The 22,553-nt window shown below is 38.8% G+C and overlaps 1 protein-coding gene across 2 annotated transcripts in view; it reads right to left on the bottom strand.

Moving 5' to 3' along the window:
• ctnnal1 (catenin (cadherin-associated protein), alpha-like 1) overlaps positions 1-22,553 on the bottom strand; it is a 353,327-nt gene that overhangs the window by 135,214 nt on the left and 195,560 nt on the right. Inside the window, exons 1-2 of one of the 2 annotated variants that reach the window (XM_069913286.1) lie at positions 10,814-10,847; positions 7,892-8,081 (exon numbers count right to left, since the gene is read on the bottom strand). In XM_069913286.1, coding sequence (XP_069769387.1) covers positions 7,892-8,081; positions 10,814-10,825 — 202 coding nt within the window. In that variant the 5' untranslated portion in view covers positions 10,826-10,847. Of the gene's footprint in view, positions 1-7,891; positions 8,082-10,813; positions 10,848-22,553 lie in introns of those variants that run through there. The other variant, XM_069913288.1, reaches the window with a different exon arrangement.

Raw genomic sequence — 22,553 nt, 5'->3', positions numbered from 1 at the left:
GGGGAAAAGGTACAGGAGCCTAAAGATGAGCACCCAGCGGCACAAGGACAGGTTCTTCCCCACAGCCAACAGATTCCTGAATAATCACTGCCTTACTTTTCATGCACTAATTTCTTTTATAGCAATGTTGTAAGCCCATTCAGAGCCAGCTCTTCAGCGCTTGACGTCCTGTTTTGAGGAAACTGCCAAAATGTTTGGCCTGGAAGTCAGCCTGAAGAAAACGGAGGTCCTCCATCAGCTAGCTCCCCACCATGACTACCAGCCCCCCGACATCTCCATCGGACACACAAAACTCAAAATGGTCAACCAGTTTACCTATCTCGGCTGCACCATTTCATCAGATGCAAGGATCGACAACAAGATAGACAACAGACTCGCCAAGGCAAATAGCGCCTTTGGAAGACTACACAAAAGAGTCTGGAAAAACAACCAACTGAAAAACCTCACAAAGATAAGCATATACAGAGCCGTTGTCATACCCACACTCCTGTTCAGCTCCGAATCATAGGTCCTCTACCTGCATCACCTACGGCTCCTAGAACGCTTCCACCAGCGTTGTCTCCGCTTCATCCTCAACATTCATTGGAGCTCCTTCATCCCTAACATCGAAGTACTCGAGATGGCAGAGGCCGACAGCATCGAGTCCACGCTGCTGAAGATCCAGCTGCACTGGGTGGGTCATGTCTCCAGAATGGAGGACCATCGCCTTCCCAAGATCGTATTATATGGCAAGCTCTCCACTGGCCACCGTGACAGAGGTGCACCAAAGAAGAGGTACAAGGACTGCCTAAAGAAATCTCTTGGTGCCTGCCACATTGACCACCGCCAGTGGGCTGATAACGCCTCAAACCGTGCATCTTGGCGCCTCACAGTTCGGCGGGCAGCAACCTCCTTTGAAGAAGACTGCAGAGCCCACCTCACTGACAAAAGACAAAGGAGGAAAAACCCAACACCCAACCCCAACCAACCAATTTTCCCTTGCAACCGCTGCAACCGTGTCTGCCTCTCCCACATCGGACTTGTCAGCCACAAACGAGCCTGCAGCTGACGTGGACATTTACCCCTCCATAAATCTTCGTCCGCGAAGCCAAGCCAAAGAATGTTTCCACTATGATGCTGCCACAAACACCAAATTTCATGAAAATAAATTCTGATTCAAAGTTCAAACAGTAAAATGAAAGATATTAAAATGAAAAAAAAAAGTAGTTTTATGCACGACACACTACACTTTCAAAGTACAAAAGGTGCAGTTGGTGCAACACTATTACAGCACCAGTGTTATGGATTTGAATCCACCACTGTCTGTAAGGAGTTTGTGCATTTTCCCCAGTGTCTGCATGGGTTTCCTTAGTGTTCTGCTCTCCACCCACATTCCAATAATGGTTAGAGGTTAATTGGTTGGTTTTGGGCACCGAGGGCTCATGGGCCAGAACACTGTATCTGTAAATTTAAAAAAATAACAAGGGTCCATTAGAGATCCCTCTCAGGCGCTTGAAATAAAATGAAACAAGTATAACACATTGAAAAAAGTACAATAAATTATAATTAAATTTATCAGCATCATTCATTTATTTATTTTAAAAATTAAAATGGAGTCAACATTAACCCTACAGTTTAGGTTTTCAAGTGTCGTAGTGATAAATAATAGTTCGGTTATCGACTATAATACCTTGCAGGATAATATAGCTTGGTTATCGATTGTAATGGCTGGCATGTTGCACAGGACCATGAGGGAGTAAAAAAACAGTAATGGTGGAATAAAGACTGAGCATATTTGAACTCAACCTCAGAGTGTGGACTTTATTTGATCTCAGGATTCGATATTGGTGACAAGGATGAACTGAGATTCTTGTTATTGAGCTACACAGGAGAAAATATGGCATTTGGTGGAATTGAAGCCACAGGAATTAAAGGTTTGTCTCCATTAGACCCAAATGGAGAGGCAAGCAGAGTTAGTGCTCGCTGGGTGGCTTGGTACGAGGAATTCAATTCATATGTCAACAGCTTGGGACTGTTTGTCGATGGGGCGATGCTAGCAGAGCTCACACGCAGGAGGGCTCTACTCTTGTATACTGCTGGGGGCTGCAGTGCAGGAGATTTTCAAGACGCTGGCCAACACGGAGAACACAGCTGATTATAGCAGGGCTGTTGACACCTTGAAAAAGCATTTTGTTGTGGAATCAAATGCCACATTCCAATGCCATGTCTTTCAACAGATCCAACAGAGGGACATGGAAAGCACTGCTCTATTGGTCACACAACTCAGGAAGGCGGCTGAAGGGTGCAATTATGGAGCAGATTTGGAAAACCAGATTCGAGATGAGGTGGCACAAAGTTGTACATCAAACCACTTGAAACGCAGTTTGTTGAAGAAAGGTGCAACACTCACACTGGAGAAGCATTGACAACAGCAGCATCAAGGCGATAGACAAACTGAGCAGGACATTGTGGTCAGCAGGCCAGACAGTACGAGGAGAGAGACTGCAAAGTCAGCGATGACCACCTTGGAGATTTCAAGACTTCATGATGTATTAGTGTGGAGAACTTTTATTTTACAGTTTGGAAATCTGTGTTTTGTAAATCATCCTGGAAAATATGTGATTTGGCAATTGAAGCTGATATTGGTATTGAAAATAATCAGTATTGAAAGATGACTGGTTTAAAAGTAGTTTAAGCATTATTCGTTTATTTGATGATTCTTTCATTTGATAAGGGAGGGATGTCGTAGTGTTAAATAATAGTTTGGTTATTGACTATAATGCCTTGCAGGATAATAGAGATTGGTTATCGATTGTAATGGCTGGCATGTTGCACAGGACCACGAGGGAGTAAAAAACAGTAATGGTGGAATAAAGACTGAACATATTTGAACTCACCCTAAGAATATTAACTTTATTTGATCTCAGGATTTGACACCAAGTTGTAAATAATTTCATCCTCCATACCTTTTCTCATCTCTCAGAACCCATTGCAAACAAACTGATAAATGTATCTAAACAACTTTGAGATGGTTCCAGTTTAATTCGCAATGAAGATATATCACAAGGTTTGATTTCAACTCCCATTCAGAATCTGCAGAACCAGTTTGCAATGATTTTGGTCATTGGAGCCCCCAAATGTACTCTCATCCTGACGCCACAAACATTTCTTAAAATTATGTTTTTTCCAAGTATGGCAGAAAAATTGTGACAGTTTTGTTTTCAAGCCTACGACGTCCTTTGTTCTAATGCTACTTTTTGAAAGAGAACCTTGCCAGCTCTGGAGCGCAAGTTAAAAGTCAGACTTGTAACACTGAGTATTTAGCTCCCCATCAATTCCACCAAATTGTGAAAAAAATTTTTAAATAATTCATCCAATTCTCTTGCTCATTCAACTAAGCAGATTACTTGATAAAATGAGGGCATGTTCAATCAAAAGAAGAAAGCCTCTAATTCAATATTGAACTTTAGTTGCATAAGAGGAACAAATGCCTCCACTAAAAACTTAAACATGCAAATAAATCATTAATCTTCCCTGCTCCCGATCAAAAAGGTTCTGCAGAATCAATTATGCATTTCCGTCATTCTTAAAAGGGGGAAGCCAAAAATAACAATAACCTGGGGAAATGATTACAAATACATGTCAAGTGCTATTTAATTCAAGAATTAAAATCTGGCTAGGAAGTTTGAACTCTATTTCCCTTGCAATATTATTACCATCTTGAGGCTTCTAATGCTGTATTTATTTCAATCGCTGCTCAAACCTTTTATCAGCGTTAATCAACACTGAGCTCCAGCAGCTGCCCCATCAACGATGCTTCAGGAATCAATTTCATTGCAGCACATAGCTAATCTGTCGCACTACACACACAGACTCCAAGGAGTGATCCGAAATGTCGCCTTTGATCAACAATTCAAAACAAATTTTAACTATGGATATGCCGAAAGGTCACTTCCCAACACAGGTAACATTACCTGTGTCCAACTGAGCTCAGCTGCTGAAGGCGGAAATTGCACATTGCTTGTCCAGATATTAAAGGCTGGGTAACATTAATGAGAATGCAAAACAGTAGCAACAAAACAATATTTTATTTTCAATTCTTATTGGAAATGCTCATCTTCAGTTCTGTTCATATCAAAGTTAAAGGCATAGGATTCTTCAGATAAACAGTTGATAATTCATCATAAATACAGGAAATTAAATGAGTAATGCAAATTTACTAAGTCTCGGTATAATATCTCCATTTGCTATTCTCCTTCAATATCTGAAGTAACAGATATGCCGTATGTTATACCATTGCCTGATTTTAAGGATACAATTTGCTTTTTAAAATTCAGTCCACGAATGACTTACATTTGTACAGCATTTTCTTTTTAATCACAAATATGCCTGGCTTCTGTTAATGTGTTGGTAATTCTGACAACCTTAAATTTCCTTGATCTCAGCAATCATTAAAATTTAAAAATCATAGGACATATGCTTTCACAACAAAAACTTGAGCTACAAAAATTAAATGTCACCATTTTTGACAATTATCCTTATACTGAAACCAAGTGCGTTAAAGCTAAAATGAAAATCGCATTTAAAAAAGCATTGCATTGAAATAGCACCCATCAATCAGGGTAAGTATTTAAATCAAGATAATCACTGCATGATGCAATAATCTGATACTGCTTCCAACATTATCGACAATGATATTAACAGGGTCTTACAGGCACCACATTAGTTTTCTTGCAACCCAGATTAAATTGTTCTAAATACAAGCTTACTTGGGTAAGTCAAAAATTCAACAATCAAATTATTTTTTCCATAGTTCAAGTATGGACCTCATCATGGTGTCGGTACACCTCGTCATTTGCACCTCGAGGTGGTGTCAGTGCCCCTCGTCGTATGCACCTCATGGTGGTATCGGTGCACCTCGTCGTATGCACCTCATCGCGGTGTGGGAGCTGCTCTGCTCAAGATTGGAAGAAGCTACAGAATGTAGTGAATGGAGCTCAGAACTTTCACAACTTTCCTCCCCTCCATGGACACCATCGACACTTTCTCTTGCCTAAGGCAATCAATATATTGGAAAACCGATTACACCCTGGCCTGGACACACGCTCTCCTCCTCCCTCCCATCAGAAAAAAAGACCAGAGTGTGAAAACATGCACCGAAAGGCTTAAAATCAGTTTCTTCCTTGCAATCATCAGGTTTTGAAGTGAACAGTGCTTTCACGCTGCCCTCGCTTGATGTATATTGTTCTTCTTTTGCATCGTCATCCTATACTCTGTAAATTGTGCTTTTTATGTGCTTTAATAAATGTTGGAAATAACCTGTTAGTCTACAGAAGAACCCCTCTGTGTACTCACTATTTTATGACAAGTTACATTTACAATAATACTTTTCTGATGTTTCATTCATGATAAAGCTTCATAGGTAGTGAGTGTTAACAGAAAAACATTGTTCACTCAAGTGGAATTCTATAAAATTATTCCAACCATTTCAGTGATCTGCATCTGGTCAATTGTCCAATGTAAACTTGAAGGGCTGAATGCTTCTTCTGCCACCAAACCTTTCAATAATACCTCACTAGAAATGATGAACATTTTAATGATGGTCCATATAAAAGGCAATAAAAATGCCCATTGAATTTGACATGCTGATTGATTTAAATGAACAAGAATGTAGAATTGAAATATTCAGAATATTGTAGCCAAACCTGTCAAACTGCAACTGATATATCTTTCTTCCCCACCACTCGCACCCCCCCACCCCCACCAAAATAAAATCACACACAAACCTGGAAGCACCAGAACTTTGACCATACTAGTGCATTTTACCAAGTTCATGAGCCAAATACTGTTTTAAGACATCACTTATAATAAAAATCAAATATCATAGTACGCTTACAAAATGGGCAGCAAAAATCCATTAGTCTCATCAAACCTGCTTTAACCTGGCAGGCTGTACATCAACATCCTGACTCCAACTTATTTGACATGTTGAGGGAGAAAATAAGTTGGAAAAAAAGAGAGATCTCTACAAAAATTGACCAAACAGAAGGAAACAAATCTGGACAGAAGAGATTTTTATACCTGTACCACAATACAAAAGAAATGTGAAACAGAATGAGGCACACAGAAAGTAAGGAAGAAATATATGTGGGTTGTCTTAAGGCACTTTGTTCGCAATGAATTGCTTTTCAGTTACAAATTTGTAAAATGCAGCAGTGATTCTGTTCTGAAAACAGCAAATCAGATCAATAATCATATTATCTCAAATGAAAGATTTATTTATTTACACCCAGTGAAATGCGATACCAGCCACTGAAACGCATGTCGCCCAATTAATCTACTAGCCCCATACATTTTTGAAGGGTAAAAGGAAACCGGAACACCTGCAGGTCATGGAGAGAACATACAAACTCCTTACAGACAGCACTGGATTCATACCTGGGTCAGTGGCGCTGTAATAGCGTTGTGCTAACTGCTATGTTAATCTTGCCAAATAACAATGAAAGTTTGCTTGCTTTTTATAAATTCCTTATATTTTGGTGTATAAGTCAACCCTCATTTTAATGCCTTTATGGTATATCCAGCGTATAAGTCGACCCCCATTTTTCAAACTCTCCAGGCCTCCCAGGGACACCCATTTAAAAAAAAAACACTCAATTGCAAGTAACAAAGCTGTAAATTAAGTTTTAAAAAATCCTCAGCCTACCGGGCAGGAGCGGCGACAGCCCACGGAGCTGGAGTGGCGACATTGTGCTCCAGGCGGGAGCAGAGACCTCAGCCTACCAGGCAGGGGTGGGGACAGCAAACTCGGAGACCCCAGGTTGGAGAAGATATGGTGGCTCCCAACGATGGGGAGGTGCCGGGGAGCAGCAGCACTGGCAGTGGGGAGGTGCTTCCAGCATCGACTTATATGCCAAATTGACATCAATCTACTTTATTTTTAAGGTGAATTTCTCAAAGGTATATCTGGCATATAAGTCAACCTTTACGCCCCCCCCCCCACCCCACATTTTTGAGAAATTTTTTAGGGTTTCATGACTTGATTTATACAGTAATATAATCACACCTGTCTGAAAGAAATTGGCTTAGAACTTCTTTCAAGAGATCTTGAATAACATATCATACATTCAGAAATGTTCCAGAGTGATTATCTAGCATCAGAAGAAACAATATTTGCTTTGTTATTAATTAATTAAGCATGGCATGTAATGCTCATGTTATGTGACAGCCATTACCCAGCTTTACATAAATAAAAGCATATGGCAAATATACTGATAGGAATAAAATCTTCTCATGGTACCATTATATCACATTGAAATTGGAGCATACAGCCCAAACATACTAGGGTTGTGAGAACACTTCACCTTTCCACCACAAGACTGCTTACATTAATCCTGGTAACAACAACATTTAACCTGTGAATTATAATTGAGCTTTTGGAGTGAAGTCAAGGTTAGGATAGGGGTAATGGATAGGATAGGAGTGAAGACAAGGTTAGAATAGGGGTAATGCTGGCCCTGAAAATTAAGCATCCCAAGGCATTGGTCGCTAGCTGATTTCAGCTCAAAGTTCTATTCGCTTATTACAGTCCTGGAAATGGAATGCAACAAATCTGCCATAATGGGATCTTGATGAACAAATAAATGAAGAGCTACATGTAGAAATAAAATGAATGAAGGTGTGAGAAGGAGAACAAATTAGAATTGGTAAATTCAATATCAAGACAGGTTTAGAAAGAAAAATTATTGGTTTCAGAAACAGGAAAGGGAAACAGAAAACGAAGTTCAGTAAAAAGAAAAGCCATTTTCAATAGGGCAACCCTTCAAGTTGATGACAAACAACTTGTATGCATGATTTCTTTCCCGTCAGTGATTCTGGGTGGGAATTTGCTGGATCACATGACTAAACTTACCTGCTCGCCGTGCTTCCTGGCATGCAAAGTACATTTCCTCTTTTAACTCTTCGTTTTCCCCAGCTATGGCTTCTCCGACTGTGACAAATCTTCCAACAGCCAGGCTCACTGCTTGCCCAACCCGCTGAATTGCTCGCCAAGTTTTCTCTGATTTCTTTGGTTCTTCTTTATGGTTGATAAGTGTTGTGATCTACAACCAGTGAAACAAAAAAATTCAAGTAATTAACCACTAAAATCTTTCGTATCTATGGTTATTAGTTCTTCAGAATACTTCACTGGATCAATAGCGCAGATCAAAATTTGAATTGGATGTGGAAAAAATATACATCATCAATGTCATCCAGGTAGTTGGAGTAAGAATCCAAAATCCAATGTGCTTCTAATCATACAAAATTTTCAATTGTTCAGACAATTTATTTGATAACAGAGGCAATCAATTCCAAGTTGTGAAACAAGGAAGGGAATTGACAAAAATACACAAAACTACAGAGCCTACCTTGAGGCTTTGGAGGGTTTTAATTTATTTATAATAATGTATTTTACAAACTTCCACTTACTTGGTTAATGAACGCTGAAACACTTTTCACTCGCACTTCACCCTGACTCCTCTGGAACTCAAAATGTGTTTTGTCTCGAGCTATTCTTTGTTCTGAAAGGTCAGTGACCCAAACCTTAACAACTGTTTTTCTCTCCAAAGAGGTTGCCTAAGCTGACAAGTATTTCCAGCATTGTTCGCTTTATTTTATATAAATGATCAAAACCACAAAAGCAGAACTGATTCATCTTCCTCCTACTTAAAGCTGCTGTATCTGTTCAAAAGCAAGTAGTAGAAGAAAGAGCAGAATTCAGGTTATGAATAAGTATAGAGTTCATAAAATTAGCAAAATACAGTAGCAGGATGGTTGTTTGAAGGTGTTTACTACAGTTCATTAAAAATAAAATATGTAATGGTAAAGAAGAGGACGTCTTAAGCTCATAAACTACAATTTAAAGCAGCATAGATCTTGGCATAAAGGGCTTGGTATTAGAAACTTCATGCACCATTAATTCTCACCAATTCTCCAGTTCTCATTTGCAATCTTCATGTAAAACCTGAACACAATCATTTAAAGTTTCATGATCAAGTCTGTATACAAGAGAAAATTTTGTTATAAAGAAGTAACAAATCAAACTATGATAAACTCCTTGGCTAAATCCAACTTTTTATTTAACATTATTTATAACATATATGTGCCATCTTGTCTCTCTTGCCACAATCCATCTTGGTTTGATTTGGTTATTTTTTTGCTATTGTTTATCTCTATTGCCTTCTAAATCTGATAGATGATCTACAGCTGAAACATTAACTTGTTTGTTCTCTTCACTTGCCTGCTAAGCATTTTCTATTTAGAGATTACCAGCAAAAGCTCCGTGTTAGCTCCAAATTGGAAAAAGAATAAATAAATGTGGTTCTGTCTCAATACTCAACTGTCTCGTTAATTGATATGTACAGAAACGCATTGACACCACTCTGAGTTCCCTGTCATTCAAACATCATTTCAACAGGCAGCCAGATAGTGCATCAGTAAATATAAATGAACTCCCACAGTTACCCTCCAAAGACGTTGGCAAACTATTGTAATGGAAATACTTGAATAATCAAAATGGTTGTATGGAGGAACACAGCAATACATGTATACTGTACAGGCAGACTTTAACTCCTCCCTGCAAGATTCCCCAATAAAGGCTGAGCCGTCCTAGTCCCCACCCCACCCCCCAACCCATTCATACCAACCTTGGAACTAGGCCAGCAGCATGTGATGATGTGCCTGTGCTTTAGGTTATTAAAGCCTTTAATCACTTGCTTCAAGTCTGCTTGTGGGTATTAATCGCGCTACAGGTTGCATCACAGTTTGATTTGGAAATTCAAACTCTCAAGAATGCAAAAGGTTACAAATGTAACTGGGTCCATCACAGGCTCCAACCTCCCATCCACTGAGGACATATTTGTGAGATGCTGCCTCAAGATGGCAGCCAACATCATGAAGAATCCCCACCACCCTAGTTTACTTGCTTCTACCTTTGACAAAAAGTACAGAAGCGTCAAGTCTAGCACCTCTTCATTCAAGAGCTGTTTCTGTCTAACAACCAACAGACTCTTGAACTTCCCCTTGGAATACTAATCAAGGACTAGTACCACAAAAGGATTGTCTGCACAATTGCAAAGTCACTTTATTTTTTGCACCATGAAAATTGTGAATATTTATTATCTATCTTTTAATTGCCTCTTTTTAATTTAATAATGTATACTGTTGTTTTTCTTTTAAGGATTTGTTAGGCTGCAGGTTTTATGTAGATTGTACAATGTATATGACAATAAAATCATTAATTAAATATAACACAATTAAATTGGTTCATTTTCTAATAAACTAACAGCAATAATCATAAGACACAAAAAAACCAAAGCACTTCAACATTTTTCAGACTCAATTTGATCTTATGACCTACATTACAGAAACAAACATGAACATCAGAATATCTTGCAACAAATCATGTCACGTTACTTTCTGGCATATGATCTTTCATTTGAGAACTTAAATGCCACACAATTGTGAAACATGATTAATGTAACAGCAAAACCAACTCAATGTTATTATTTCAATAGCTTTATTCTGTATGTTTGTCACTTTTATTGCCACAGTTATTTGGTATTTGATTGCCTCTGTAATCTGGAAGTTACATAAAATATAGAAGTTTTTTTTAAAATGGCTGCTCACAAAAATTATTACTGCCTCCACAAATTATGACTCAAGTGGATTAGAAACAGTGAAATATGTAAGAGAATGACATTTAGACTTTGAACTGAGCCCTTACTCATCAAATACAGAGGAGGGGTTGATATAACATTTAATAGAATGAAAAAAGTGTTTCTGCCAACTTCACCTCCAACTCCATTAATTGAAGATCAACAAAGCATGCCTGGAGTGAAGAAAGGTGGAGATGTGTTAAAGCTTTATTCCACCTCAGAAAACAGATAAAAATTGAATCAAGCATTTTCTTTAATGAAATATTGCCTCAGCAGACTGGCAAGACAAAAATTGAAATGACATCTTTGAAAGGCCACAGGATGTTTAAAAAAGCAGGTACATCATGCACAAATTAGGAATGCCCTCTCCACTTGCTCTTTACCATATCCTTGTATTTAAAACATCCAATTATCAAAGTTGAGGTGCCCTTTAAAAGCAGATCTGAATAAAGGCCAACCATGACTTATTAACATTGGCAAATGCTAGATTCCTCTGACATCAGAAGAAATCCTAAACTGTCTCAGTCAAATAAAATAATTCTAGTAATAAGGTGATGTAAATATAATTTAGCAATCATTTTCAGGCATTACATAAAGGGGTTGCAAAGAATCCTAATTTTAATTACATTTTTTTAATGACAATTTAATGCAAAACCTGCAATTGTTATTCGACTAAACAGGAAAGCCTATAGAAACTCTGATTGTAATGTAATACGCCAAAGTGCAGGAGAAACACAGCAGTTCTCGCAGCATCTAGAGGAAGCAAAGATATTTAATCAACATTTTTGGCCTGAGCCCTTTGTTGAAGTATATTGACAAAAGGCTCAGGCCCAAACGTTGGTTATATATACCTTTGCTTCCTATGGATGCTGTGAGACCCAGTGAGTTTCTCTAACACTTTCATGTATCACATTGTTATTCTGCTGCATGGTTTAACATGTGTCAGTAATCTAATAATGGAAAACAGTATGATGGTCTATTTAAAAACCTAACCCTTGAGCCATTTTGCTTATAGAAGATAGAACTGATAACCAAAATAATGCTGATTGAGCCTTTTATAAAAGTATTAATTTGCAATTGCATATTATCTATAGGGGCTTACTTAAAAGACAGATCATTCACAATTTAAATGCTGAGTCCAAAATGCATGACCTCATGTTAACTCCATTTTCTACTATTTTACCCACTTATTTAATCTATAATCACACTTGCAACACTCTACTCAACTTTACATCTGTTTACCATTGAATACTATTGAAAACAGCATACTTGTTAATCATACTCTTACATTCACCTGAAAATCATTTTTAAATATATATTATAAACAAAGGTCCCAGCTGTGATCCCTGTGGTACAACCCTTCTTAAAGATTTCCCGTCAGAAAAATTGTTTGGCCCATGTCTGTGTGGCTTTCCTCCCACATTCCAATGGGTGTTAGAAGATTAATTGGTCACATGGGTATATTTGAGCAGTACAGACTCATTGGTTTGAAGGGCCTATTACCATGATGCATCTCCAAATTAAATTAAAAATACCTTTACTTCACTCATAAATTGCTCCTCTGGTCCAAGAAGACCTATTCCTTCCTTAGCTATTCTCTTGATTCTTATAAAAGATTCCAGGATTCTCCTTATCCAACCTACCCCAGCCTTATGGATAGAGATGTTTCCAATGGTGGGAGAGCCTAGTGTAGAGGTTAAAACCTTGTGTTTATGATTTATGGTTGTTTTATGACTTTCCCTTTAAGAATGTTTGTTGTTTTGTAGAATTGCCAAAGTTACTATGACTTCATATGTCGTAATATCCGAGCGGACAAGGAGCTCGTTCTCATTCATGGAATAACCATGGAAGGAGAGTAAGAAACTCAAGAAACTTTTCTTTGAATTCATCTCCATTATTATTCATTATTAATCATTTATTATTATTTTAATTTGTTTATATTTGTTTGAAGTTGAATATCGGTATCATTTACAATATGCTTTGTTTCACTCATCGTTATGAAGTGCGAAGCTATGAAAATGTTTATTTGCTTTTATCAATGAAAATTAAAACTATTTACAGCTGCAATTATGAAGTCTGATGAAGATTGAATTCAGAATATTGAGGCTTACATTTCTTGGAAGATGACATGTTCTGAGATTGCGAAATATTAGAAGCTGGGAAGTGCCATCGACACCTAGGACCAGAGGGCACAGTTTCAGGATAAAAGGTCACCCCTTTAGAACAGAGACGAGGAAACAATTCCTTTCGCCAGAGGCTTATAATTTGTGGAAATTATTGCCACAGACATCTGTGGAGGCCAAGTCATTAGCTAGCTTTAAAACGGTTAATAGGTTCTTGATTAGTAAGGGTGTCAAAGGCTAAGGGGAGAAGGCAGGAGAATGGACTTGAGAGTAAAAATATATCAGCCATAATTGGAATGGCAAGGCAGACACAACAGATCGAATGGTCTAATTCGTCTTTGACTTCTTATGGTCTAAAATCTTGTCTTGGAGTGGGATGCTTAATAAGTCACATCAAAATGGCTGTGAAAGAATCACATGTTCCCCATCCCCAATTTCCCACAAAATTAAAAATAGTTCAATCAGTGAAAATAGTATTTTTATTTACTCCTCTCTAAATAGCATATTTCCCACTTATTCTAATACAACAACTGCCATTAAACCTCAAACACTATAGATTAAACTTGCATGTTGCTCGAATTTCTTTCCGATAATTTTCATTGAAAATTCTTCCCAGAATTAATTCTTCAATTCTCCAGTATTCTTTGATCTCATGGTAAAAGATGAGATTAAGCAGATGATAAAATCATGAAGAACACATTAAAAAACAGGGGAGCCAACAAATCTTGCACGTGTTGGTAACTGACAGTGACAAATTGCTTTATTTTAAAAAACATACCATTCTGACAAAATTTATTCCACCAAATGAATATAGATCTCAACATCCAAATGTATTCTCACTCCTGCTAATCATAAATTTCTCAACACTATTACTGGGAATTTCATGTTTTCTGGATACAAATTTGAGGACCTCCTGCAGCCTCCAAAGCTCCAGAGAAAACATCCCAAACTTGTCCAACCTTTCCCTAGAGCTCACAAGCTGTTGGTCAGAACAGTTTGGAAAGCTGTGAAATTAGGTCTCTGGTCTAAAGGTCTTCCAGACTCTCACTGGCAAGAGCTTCTGCGCACTGCACTCCACTCCATAAGATTGCTTCTCTGCACTGTGACCAACACAACTCCTCACAAATGAATGAAATCCACATCAGGGATCACTCTTCCAACATGACTAATGACACCAGGACCAGTCCTGCTGGATTAGCTCATGAGGAAAAGCAAAACGGACCCTCTGGCCGAAAGCATGCACCTAATGCACGCAAACCTGGTGTATGTCTATGTGGCATACCTGGATGGCAGAAAATACACCGTCTCTATCAGAGACCTAGCACCTTCAGGAACTGAGGTCCCAACGCCTACAATAGGCCTGGAACCTCTAAATACCCTGCGCAGGGTTCCAGACGACATGGTTCAAATCACGCCATCATCGGATCCTGAACCCTCGAGTCCCTCTTTGAGTCACAGTATCCAAAACCCACAGGAGGCACAGGAAGTTCTGGAAGAGTAAAGTCCACCAGTTTTAAGGCGCTCGACCAAAATAACCAGGCCCCCAGACAAACTCTACTTGTAAATAATTGTTTAAAAAAAGCTGCTGAACGTGATCTCTGTTTTCACCCGCCGGTTTTCTTCTGAAGGAAGGGGTGAATGCATTGAACTGAAATTCACTATCTACGTGTAAATTAGATGACTGGCCCCTCCTCTTGGCTCTGCCCCCAGCAGTTCCAATATAAACCCTATTTTTCCAGCTTACCTCCAATTTACCTGAAGACCATTGCTGATACCAACCATTAATTGTAAACTAATAAAAACATGTTTGTGGTCCACATAAGTCTCCAAGTACTATCAATCACATTACAATGTTAGAATGATAGCTGGAATGTTCCATATCTTCACATTCTTTTCTACAAGGTAGCTTGATTAGAGGGAAGGGGCATATTACCTTTAGGATTTGTTTTAAATTTTTTAGTTTTTTATAGAACTGGTCATATATGGGTTTAATTGTCTTAGATCTTATTATCAAGTTAGACCAAAAGATTGTATAATGCAACTTACTTGGTCTCTATCCAGAATTATTTTTAAGAAATAATGCTAAATAAACAAATATGGAGGTATCTTGAATTACTTTTATATTAATTTGTGATATGACAGGACATGCGTTTTGTTATATTAGCAGACTTTGTATGTAACATAAATATGTAAAACTTAATAAAAATATTTTAAAAAGAAAAGGAAGGTAAAAACACACCGAAATGCTGGAGGAACTCAGCCAGTCTTGCAGTGTCTATAGGAGATAAATATATATTGCCCATGTTTCGGGCCTGAGCCCTTTTTCAAGGAGCGATCAGGCCTCAATTGCTTATTCCTTGAAGAAGGGCTCAGGCCCGAAACATGGGCAATATATATTTATCTCCTATAGACACTGCAAGACTGGCTGAGTTCCTCCAGCATTTCGGTGTATGTTTACTACAATCACAGCATCTGCAAGCTTTTGTGTTTCACTCTGATAGCAGAAATGAAAGGGTTAGCACATGAGGAACATTTGGCAGTTCTTGGACTGTACTTGTTGGAAATACAGAAGCATGAGAGGGACCTCAGAGAAGTATTTCAAGTGCTGAAAGGCCTGGAGAGAGAAGATGTGATAAGGATGTTTCCCATGGTAGGGAATTCTAGGGGAAGAGGGCATAACTTCAGAAAAGGCTGTCCATTTAAAACAAAGATGCAAAAAAAAAATTTAATCAGAGGGTCCTGAGTCTATGGCACTTGTTGATGCAGGATCTGTGGAGGGAAAGTTATTGGACGTATTTAAGGCAGAATCTGACAAGTATTTGGTTAGTCAGGGTTATAGGGAGAAACCCAGGTGTGGGGCTGAATGGGTGGATGGATCAGCTCATGATTAGAATGGCAGAGCAGACTTGAAAGGCCAATGGGCATACTTCTGCTCCTATATCTTGTAAGAAAAGAACCAGATTTCTCAGCTTGCTTGGTGAATGTTAAGTGCAATTTTATCCAGAAGTTAATACTCTGCAAGCAGTAAATTTTTCAGTAGGGCAGAATAATATGGATACTTACTGCAGATACATATAGAACTGGTGTAGATATTCAACAATTGAAAATGATTGAAGTATAAACTAAAGCCATGAGAAAAAACATGAAATTTTGGAGAAATTACATGTCAGCTCATGGTAACACTGAAAAACAGTGGTTCAGCCTCATCTGGAATTCTGCATTTTGGGCTCCATGTCAAGGAACCTTAAGAATTCCCAGGCAGATAATACATGGCATGAGAGGAGTGAGTCATAAGGAAAGGCCCAATGTAACTGCAGCTTTCTTTCAAAACAAATATTTTATAGAGATCTTCAAATGATCAAAGGATTAGTCATGATAAAGAGGTTCTAACTACTGTACTGTTAATTGAAAACAGAAGGTTACAATCTCCGGATAAGCACTACTTATAACAAGAAGGAAACTGAAAAAAATGAAGAAAATTTAGAATATTTAACAACATTACACTTAAATTTTATATTTCTTTATTTTTGGATCTATTCACAGATTTTTTAATGGTTTTTAGGTGTTCTGCAAAATTAAATATATTCGGTTATTTAAAACAACATTTGAGAAGCATTAACTTTTGTTGCTGTGAAGTGTAACTAAATAAATTAACAAATAGATAAATTAGATATAATTATTACAGACTAGAATTCATTTAAATTCAACAAAATCTTGTTTTGTTAAACTATTTATTTTGCACTCAATTTTTCCCCATGCATTTTCTTTTCTGTAACCATGCGTCAATGAGCACATTTCAAATGGCACATTGATGCATGTTTACAAAAAGAAAATGCATGGTGAACATTTTTTAAAGCAGAGAAACAAAGTTGCAAATTCTGTATGGCTGGTCTTTACTGCCAGCAAAGTGTTTCCTTTAAAAAATATATGATTTTCCAGGTAGTCCTCAGGGCTTTTTCCCCATTTGCGAGTCATTTAAATGGATTAAAATGGTAATTTCCTATATTCAATGCAAGTTTACTGTTATATCATAAAGTTTATTGTCATCTGATTGTACAAGTCCTTTGGCTTGGCTTCGCGGACGAAGATTTATGGAGGGGTATGTCCACGTCTGCTGCAGGCTCGTTGGTGACTGACAAGTCCGATGCGGGACAGGTATGCACGGTTGCAGCGGTTGCAAGGGAAAATTGGTTGGTTGGGGTTGGGTGTTGGGTTTTTCCTCCTTTGTCTTTTGTCACTGAGGTGGGCTCTGCGGTCTTCTTCAAAGGAGGTCGCAGCCCGCCGAACTGTGAGGCGCCAAGATGCATGGTTGGAGGCGATATCAACCCACTGGCGGTGGTCAATGTGGCAGGCACCAAGAGATATCTTGAAGCAGTCCTTGTACCTCTTCTTTGGTGCACCTCTGTCTCAGTGGCCAGTGGAGAGCTCGCCATATAACACGATCTTGGGAAGGCGATGGTCCTCCATTCTGGAGACGTGACCCACCCAGATTGTACAAGTACAACCCGATGAAATAGCATTCTCCGTTCCTTGGTGCAAAAACATTCAGACACACAACCAGACATAACACACATTCAGACAAATAATGCATATGCAGAACAAATATTATACCTATAAAAATAAATAAATAGTTTTCTACAATTGAGAGTCTCAGATGATTAAGGTAAGCAGTCCCTTTGGTTGTTCAGCATTCTCACTTCCTGTGGGAAGAAGCTGTTCCTCAGCCTGATGGTGTTGGCTCTGAAACTGCTGCATCTCTTCCCCGACGGGAGCAGCTGAAAGATGCTGTGTGCAGGGTGGAAGGGGTCCTCAATGATTTTGCACTCCCACTTCAGACAACAATTCTGGTAGATCATGTCGGGGGAGGGAGACTCCACTGATCCTCTCGGCCACTCTTATGCTCCTATGGATTGCCTCCAATCCATTTCTCTGCAGCAACCGTACCATACTGTGATGTAGCAAGCCAGGATGCTCTCGATACAGCTCTTATAGAAGGTTGACATAATGCAGGCCTTGCCCGATTCAGTCTTCTCGGGAAGTACAGTTGCTGTTGCTCCTTCCTGACAAGTGAGGAGATGATGAATGTCTACTATAAGTCACTAGTGAAGTGAACTCTAAGGAACTTGGTGCTCCCCACTCTCTACTACAGAGTTGTTGATGTGCAGTTTAGGGTGGTCATTCCTGGCCCTCCTGAAGTCCACGATCATCTCCTTCATCTTGTCCACATTGGAACTCAGGTTGTCACTCTCACACCATTTCACAAGATTTTCCACCTCTTCTGTCATGCGACTCATTATTGTAGCTGATGAGACCGAATAATGTCGTGTCATCTGCAAACTTGATGACTCTGTTTGGAGTTAGATCTGGTGATGCAGTTGTGCGTCAGTAGCATGAACAGGAGTGGGCTGAGCACACAGCCCTGAGGTGTGTCAGTGCTCAACGTGACGGTGCTCGATATTCTGCTACTGACCTTGACAGAATGTGATCTTTCCATTAGGAAGTCTAGGATCCAGTTACAGAGAAGTGTGTTGAGTACCAGCGAGGACAGCTTCTCCACCAGCCTCTGAGGAATGAACATATTAAATGCCAAGCTGAAGTCAATGAATAACAGCCTGGCATATGAGGCGCCATTCTCCAGGTGGGCCAGGATGGAATAAAGTGACAGAGCAACAGCATCACCTGTGAATGGTTTCTTCTATAGGCAAATTGAAATGGTTCCAGCATCTCTGGGAGGTGTTGCTTGATGCATTCCATCACCAGATCCTTGAAGGACCTGATGATGGTCAATGCCACATGGCAGTAGTCATTGAAGCCTGTTATGATCACCACTGGGATGATGAGCTGCTGTAGTGAAGTGTTGAACATGCCCATGAAGACCTCCGCTAATTAGTCCTTCAGTACCCAATCAGGTATGTTGTCTGGCCCCGCCGCCTTGTGTAGGGGTGGGAGGGATATTCATCAGAGGGACACAGAGCTTTCTTTGGCATCATCCAGTCCTTCTCATCAAACTGTGCATAGAAGGTGTTCAGTGTTTCTGGAAGGGGGAGTCATTGTCCTTAACTCGTAAGGTCAACTTGTGATCTGTAATAGTCTTGATCCCTTGCCACATGCGCCTCATATTGCCAGTGTCATACAGCTGTTTGTGGATCATCCATGTCTTTGCCTTCTGGATTGCACTTTGTATACATGTACAAAGTACAGACGCACTGAAATTCTTTCTTACTGCAGCCAAACAGGTACACAACAGAAACCAACTACAATGGTAAAAAATTTAAACTACCAAAAATAAAACACTGGAAAGATGATAAATATCAAAAGGAGATATTAATAAGTTTAGTGCAAGTTAGTGCAAGAAAAAGTATGATATTTTTGTAGTGCAGACAAATTTTTTATGTTCCTGAAGTATTTTATAATCAGACTCAAAGTTAGCACAGAAGATCATCAAAACAGCTGAGAAGATCACTGGAGTCTCCTTTTCCTCTATGGATGATATTTACCAGGAGTGTTGCTTAAATAGAGCTCAAAGAATGATAGAGGACCTCTTCCATCCAGCCCACAGTATCGTTGACCCACTATCATCAAGGAGGTGGCATAGGAGTATCAAGATTAAGACTGTCAACCCCCTCCCCCCCACCTTGAGAAATGAATCAAGGTGCAAGGCGTCCCAACAGATAAATAAAGAGATTGAATTAAGGTTGAGACACAGACGACGTTTTAATTTTTAGTTTTGTTTTTGTTCTTTCCTTTAGCTTTTATGGTTTATTTAATATTCAGGGAAGGAAAAAATACTGGACTTCGTATATTATATTGTGTGACAGAAAATGCTTTATATTCTTTGTATTTGCTTTGGTCTATTAAAATAAAATATTCCACACAAACAAGAAGACCGTCAAGCTGGGAAGTAGCATCTTCCTGCAGGCTGTGAGTTTGATGAACAGTATTCTTAAGTGTAACCAAATAAATCATCCCAAAATATTGTTATTTATTTATATTTATGTGATTATGGTGTTGTGCATTGTGTGTGCACCATGGCCTGTGGAAACACTGTTTCATCTTGTTCACTGCTTTGGAACAGTGATTTCTCGAGTGCCTAGTCTCCAAACTAAAATAATTCAAATTGCAACACCCTTGTCTTGAATTCAGCTGTTTCACCAACAAATGCATTGGAATTTTGTAATATCCATAGGACCCAATGGAGTAGGTAGATTTGATTTAGTTGGCAACAAAGCAAAGCTTTTTTACCATGTGATAAATCAAATTTCCTTGGGATCTGACATGGATTCCAAAGCCATTGTGACAGATTATAGATATATTTATCTTGCAAAAACTGAGGCAGGTTTTTTAGTGTAGGTCACATACAAACACTTTAAAACAGATCTTATTTAAAATACTGCAGTTCTGCTCATGCTAGACAGGCCAGCACCAAGAGCCTTTGCAGAAGCTTTGGAGAGTGCCCAAGAGACTACACTAATGGATTGTTGTTTACAAAAAGGCAACAGATGAAAGAACTTGTCGGAGCCGCAGACTGTCTGGAGTGGAACTTGCTGTTCTAAGAGTGTCATGTGGTTTTGCAAGCAGAGAGAGTAAAACAGGTTTTCTCTGTCAGAGACAGAGATCAGTCAGCAGCAGCAGCTGGAATTAGAATAGGACAAGCCGGCAAGCTTCTGGAAACCTGCATTTGGAAGATGGGTTGAGAGTGCTTAGTTCAGCCTGATCAAAGCCCTTGTGGTTCACTCAAGAGGCTACCTAATGTTTCACTTGAAATGAGAGAAACAAAAAGGAACTCTGTGGTGACCTGAAAGAAAGAGGTTATCATCTGGAGAACGCTGAGGGGCAAGCTTCTTTGGCAAGACACTGAAGTGGCTGGTCAATTGTGGGTGTCCAGCGAACAACAAACCGACAAGAATCTTCCTGAGCAGTAACCATTTATCTTTCAAGCACCAAAGCCTGGTGAACTTTATAAATGTTAAATTCTGTGCACAGTATAAGAATTGCCTGAAACCAGTGAACTTGGAGGAATGAGAAGTGAGATTGGACTGTGAATCAAAGAACATTTCTGAACTTATATACACATTACATACACGTGCGCTTAGAATTAGAAGGGGGTTAAGTTAGGTTAGTTAAGTTAACAGTAATAAGATAAAGTTTGATCCTGTTTTCATGTTTAAAGATAATTAAAAGCAACTTTTGTTTAAGTAACCATTCGTCTTCGTGAATATCTATTGCTACTGGGTTTATGGGTCCTCTGGGCTCGTACCACCATATTCTTCATACTTCGAGGTTATTAGATTTTGTCGTGCAAAATCAACATTCAATAATTGTTCTGCTTCAGAAGTCAGGTTTGCTTATTTGCTCATGCACAGTAGTTGGATTTCACACAAAAATTGAAAATTTATCAAGTAAATGTTAGTCAACAACTACAATTTCACACTTCAATTTTTTTTTTAAAACCAGCACAATAACTATGATATTAAAGCTGTGATGTTATTCAGAAAAAGTTAAATTAATTTACTGATTTTTAAAAATTATTTTCTTGACTGGCAAATGGTATGCATAAATATAAAAATTTTGTCTTCTGCTAACAGCAGTCAAAATAAAAGGTGCATAATGGAGATGCAAAGTGCAAGTTAACAAAAGCTAATAGAGGTGGAATGGATTGTGTAGCAGTTAGCACAATCCAAGCACAATCGCACAATCGCACAAGCGACCCAAGTTCAAATCTGTTGCTGTCTATAAGGAGCTTGTACGTTTTCCCAATGTCTGCGTGGGTTTCCTCCATGTGATCCAGTTTCCTCCCACTTTCCAAAAATGTACAGGGTTTGTAGGTTAATTGGTATTTTTGGCTAGCACAGGCTCATGGACAAGAATGGCCTGTTACTATGCTGTATCTCTAAATTTAAATTTTTTTAAATTAAAGATGTGAAAAGGACAATTTAACACAGACCAATCATTAACACAAGGCTGGGTTTCATCATTTTTAATGATCTGTGATCAACCGTGAGTTTAAAATGCATCTTAATGCAATAATCACAGAGTTCTACAACACGGAAACAGGCCCTTCAGCCCAACATCTCCATGTTTTAATAAGCTAGTCTCATTTGTCTCATTTGTGCCCATATCCCTAAAAACCATTCCCATTCTTGTCCAAATATCTTTTGTATGCCACAATTCTCCCCACTTCTACTATTTTCTCTGGCAGCTCGTTCAATATACCCACCACCCTTTGAATTAAAAAAAGGTGCCCCTCAGGTCTATTATAAATCTCCTATCTCACCTTAATCCCTGCCCTCTGGTTTTAGATTCCCCTACTCTGGAAAAAAGATTATGACCATTTACCTTATCTATGCCCTCATGATTTTATAAAACTGTAGATTTCCCCTTTAGGCTCCCACAGTCCGGGTGAAAAGACCCAATATATCTAGCCTCTCTTTACAATTTAAGCCAACCAGTTCCAGTAAAATTCAGGAGAATCGTCGCTGCACCCTTTCCAACGTAATGACATCTTTCCCATAAGTGGGTGTCGAACACAGCACACAATATTCTAGTGCAGACTCTTCAACATCACGTTACAACTATACATTGCCTCTGTACTCAATGCCTTGACCGTTGAAGGCAAAAGTGCCTCATACCTTCTTCACCACCTTGTCTATTTGTGTTATCACTTTAATGGAATTATGTACCTGTGCCCTAGTCTTTTTGTTCTGCAAAACTTCCCAGTGCCCTACCATTTCATCATGAAAGTCCTGCCTGACTT

The sequence above is a fragment of the Narcine bancroftii genome, chromosome 1 (genome assembly GCF_036971445.1).
Source record: "Narcine bancroftii isolate sNarBan1 chromosome 1, sNarBan1.hap1, whole genome shotgun sequence".
Classification (NCBI taxonomy): Eukaryota; Metazoa; Chordata; class Chondrichthyes; order Torpediniformes; family Narcinidae; genus Narcine; species Narcine bancroftii.
Note: the sequence above shows the minus strand (reverse complement) of the source record. Positions and strands in the feature narration are given on the sequence as shown.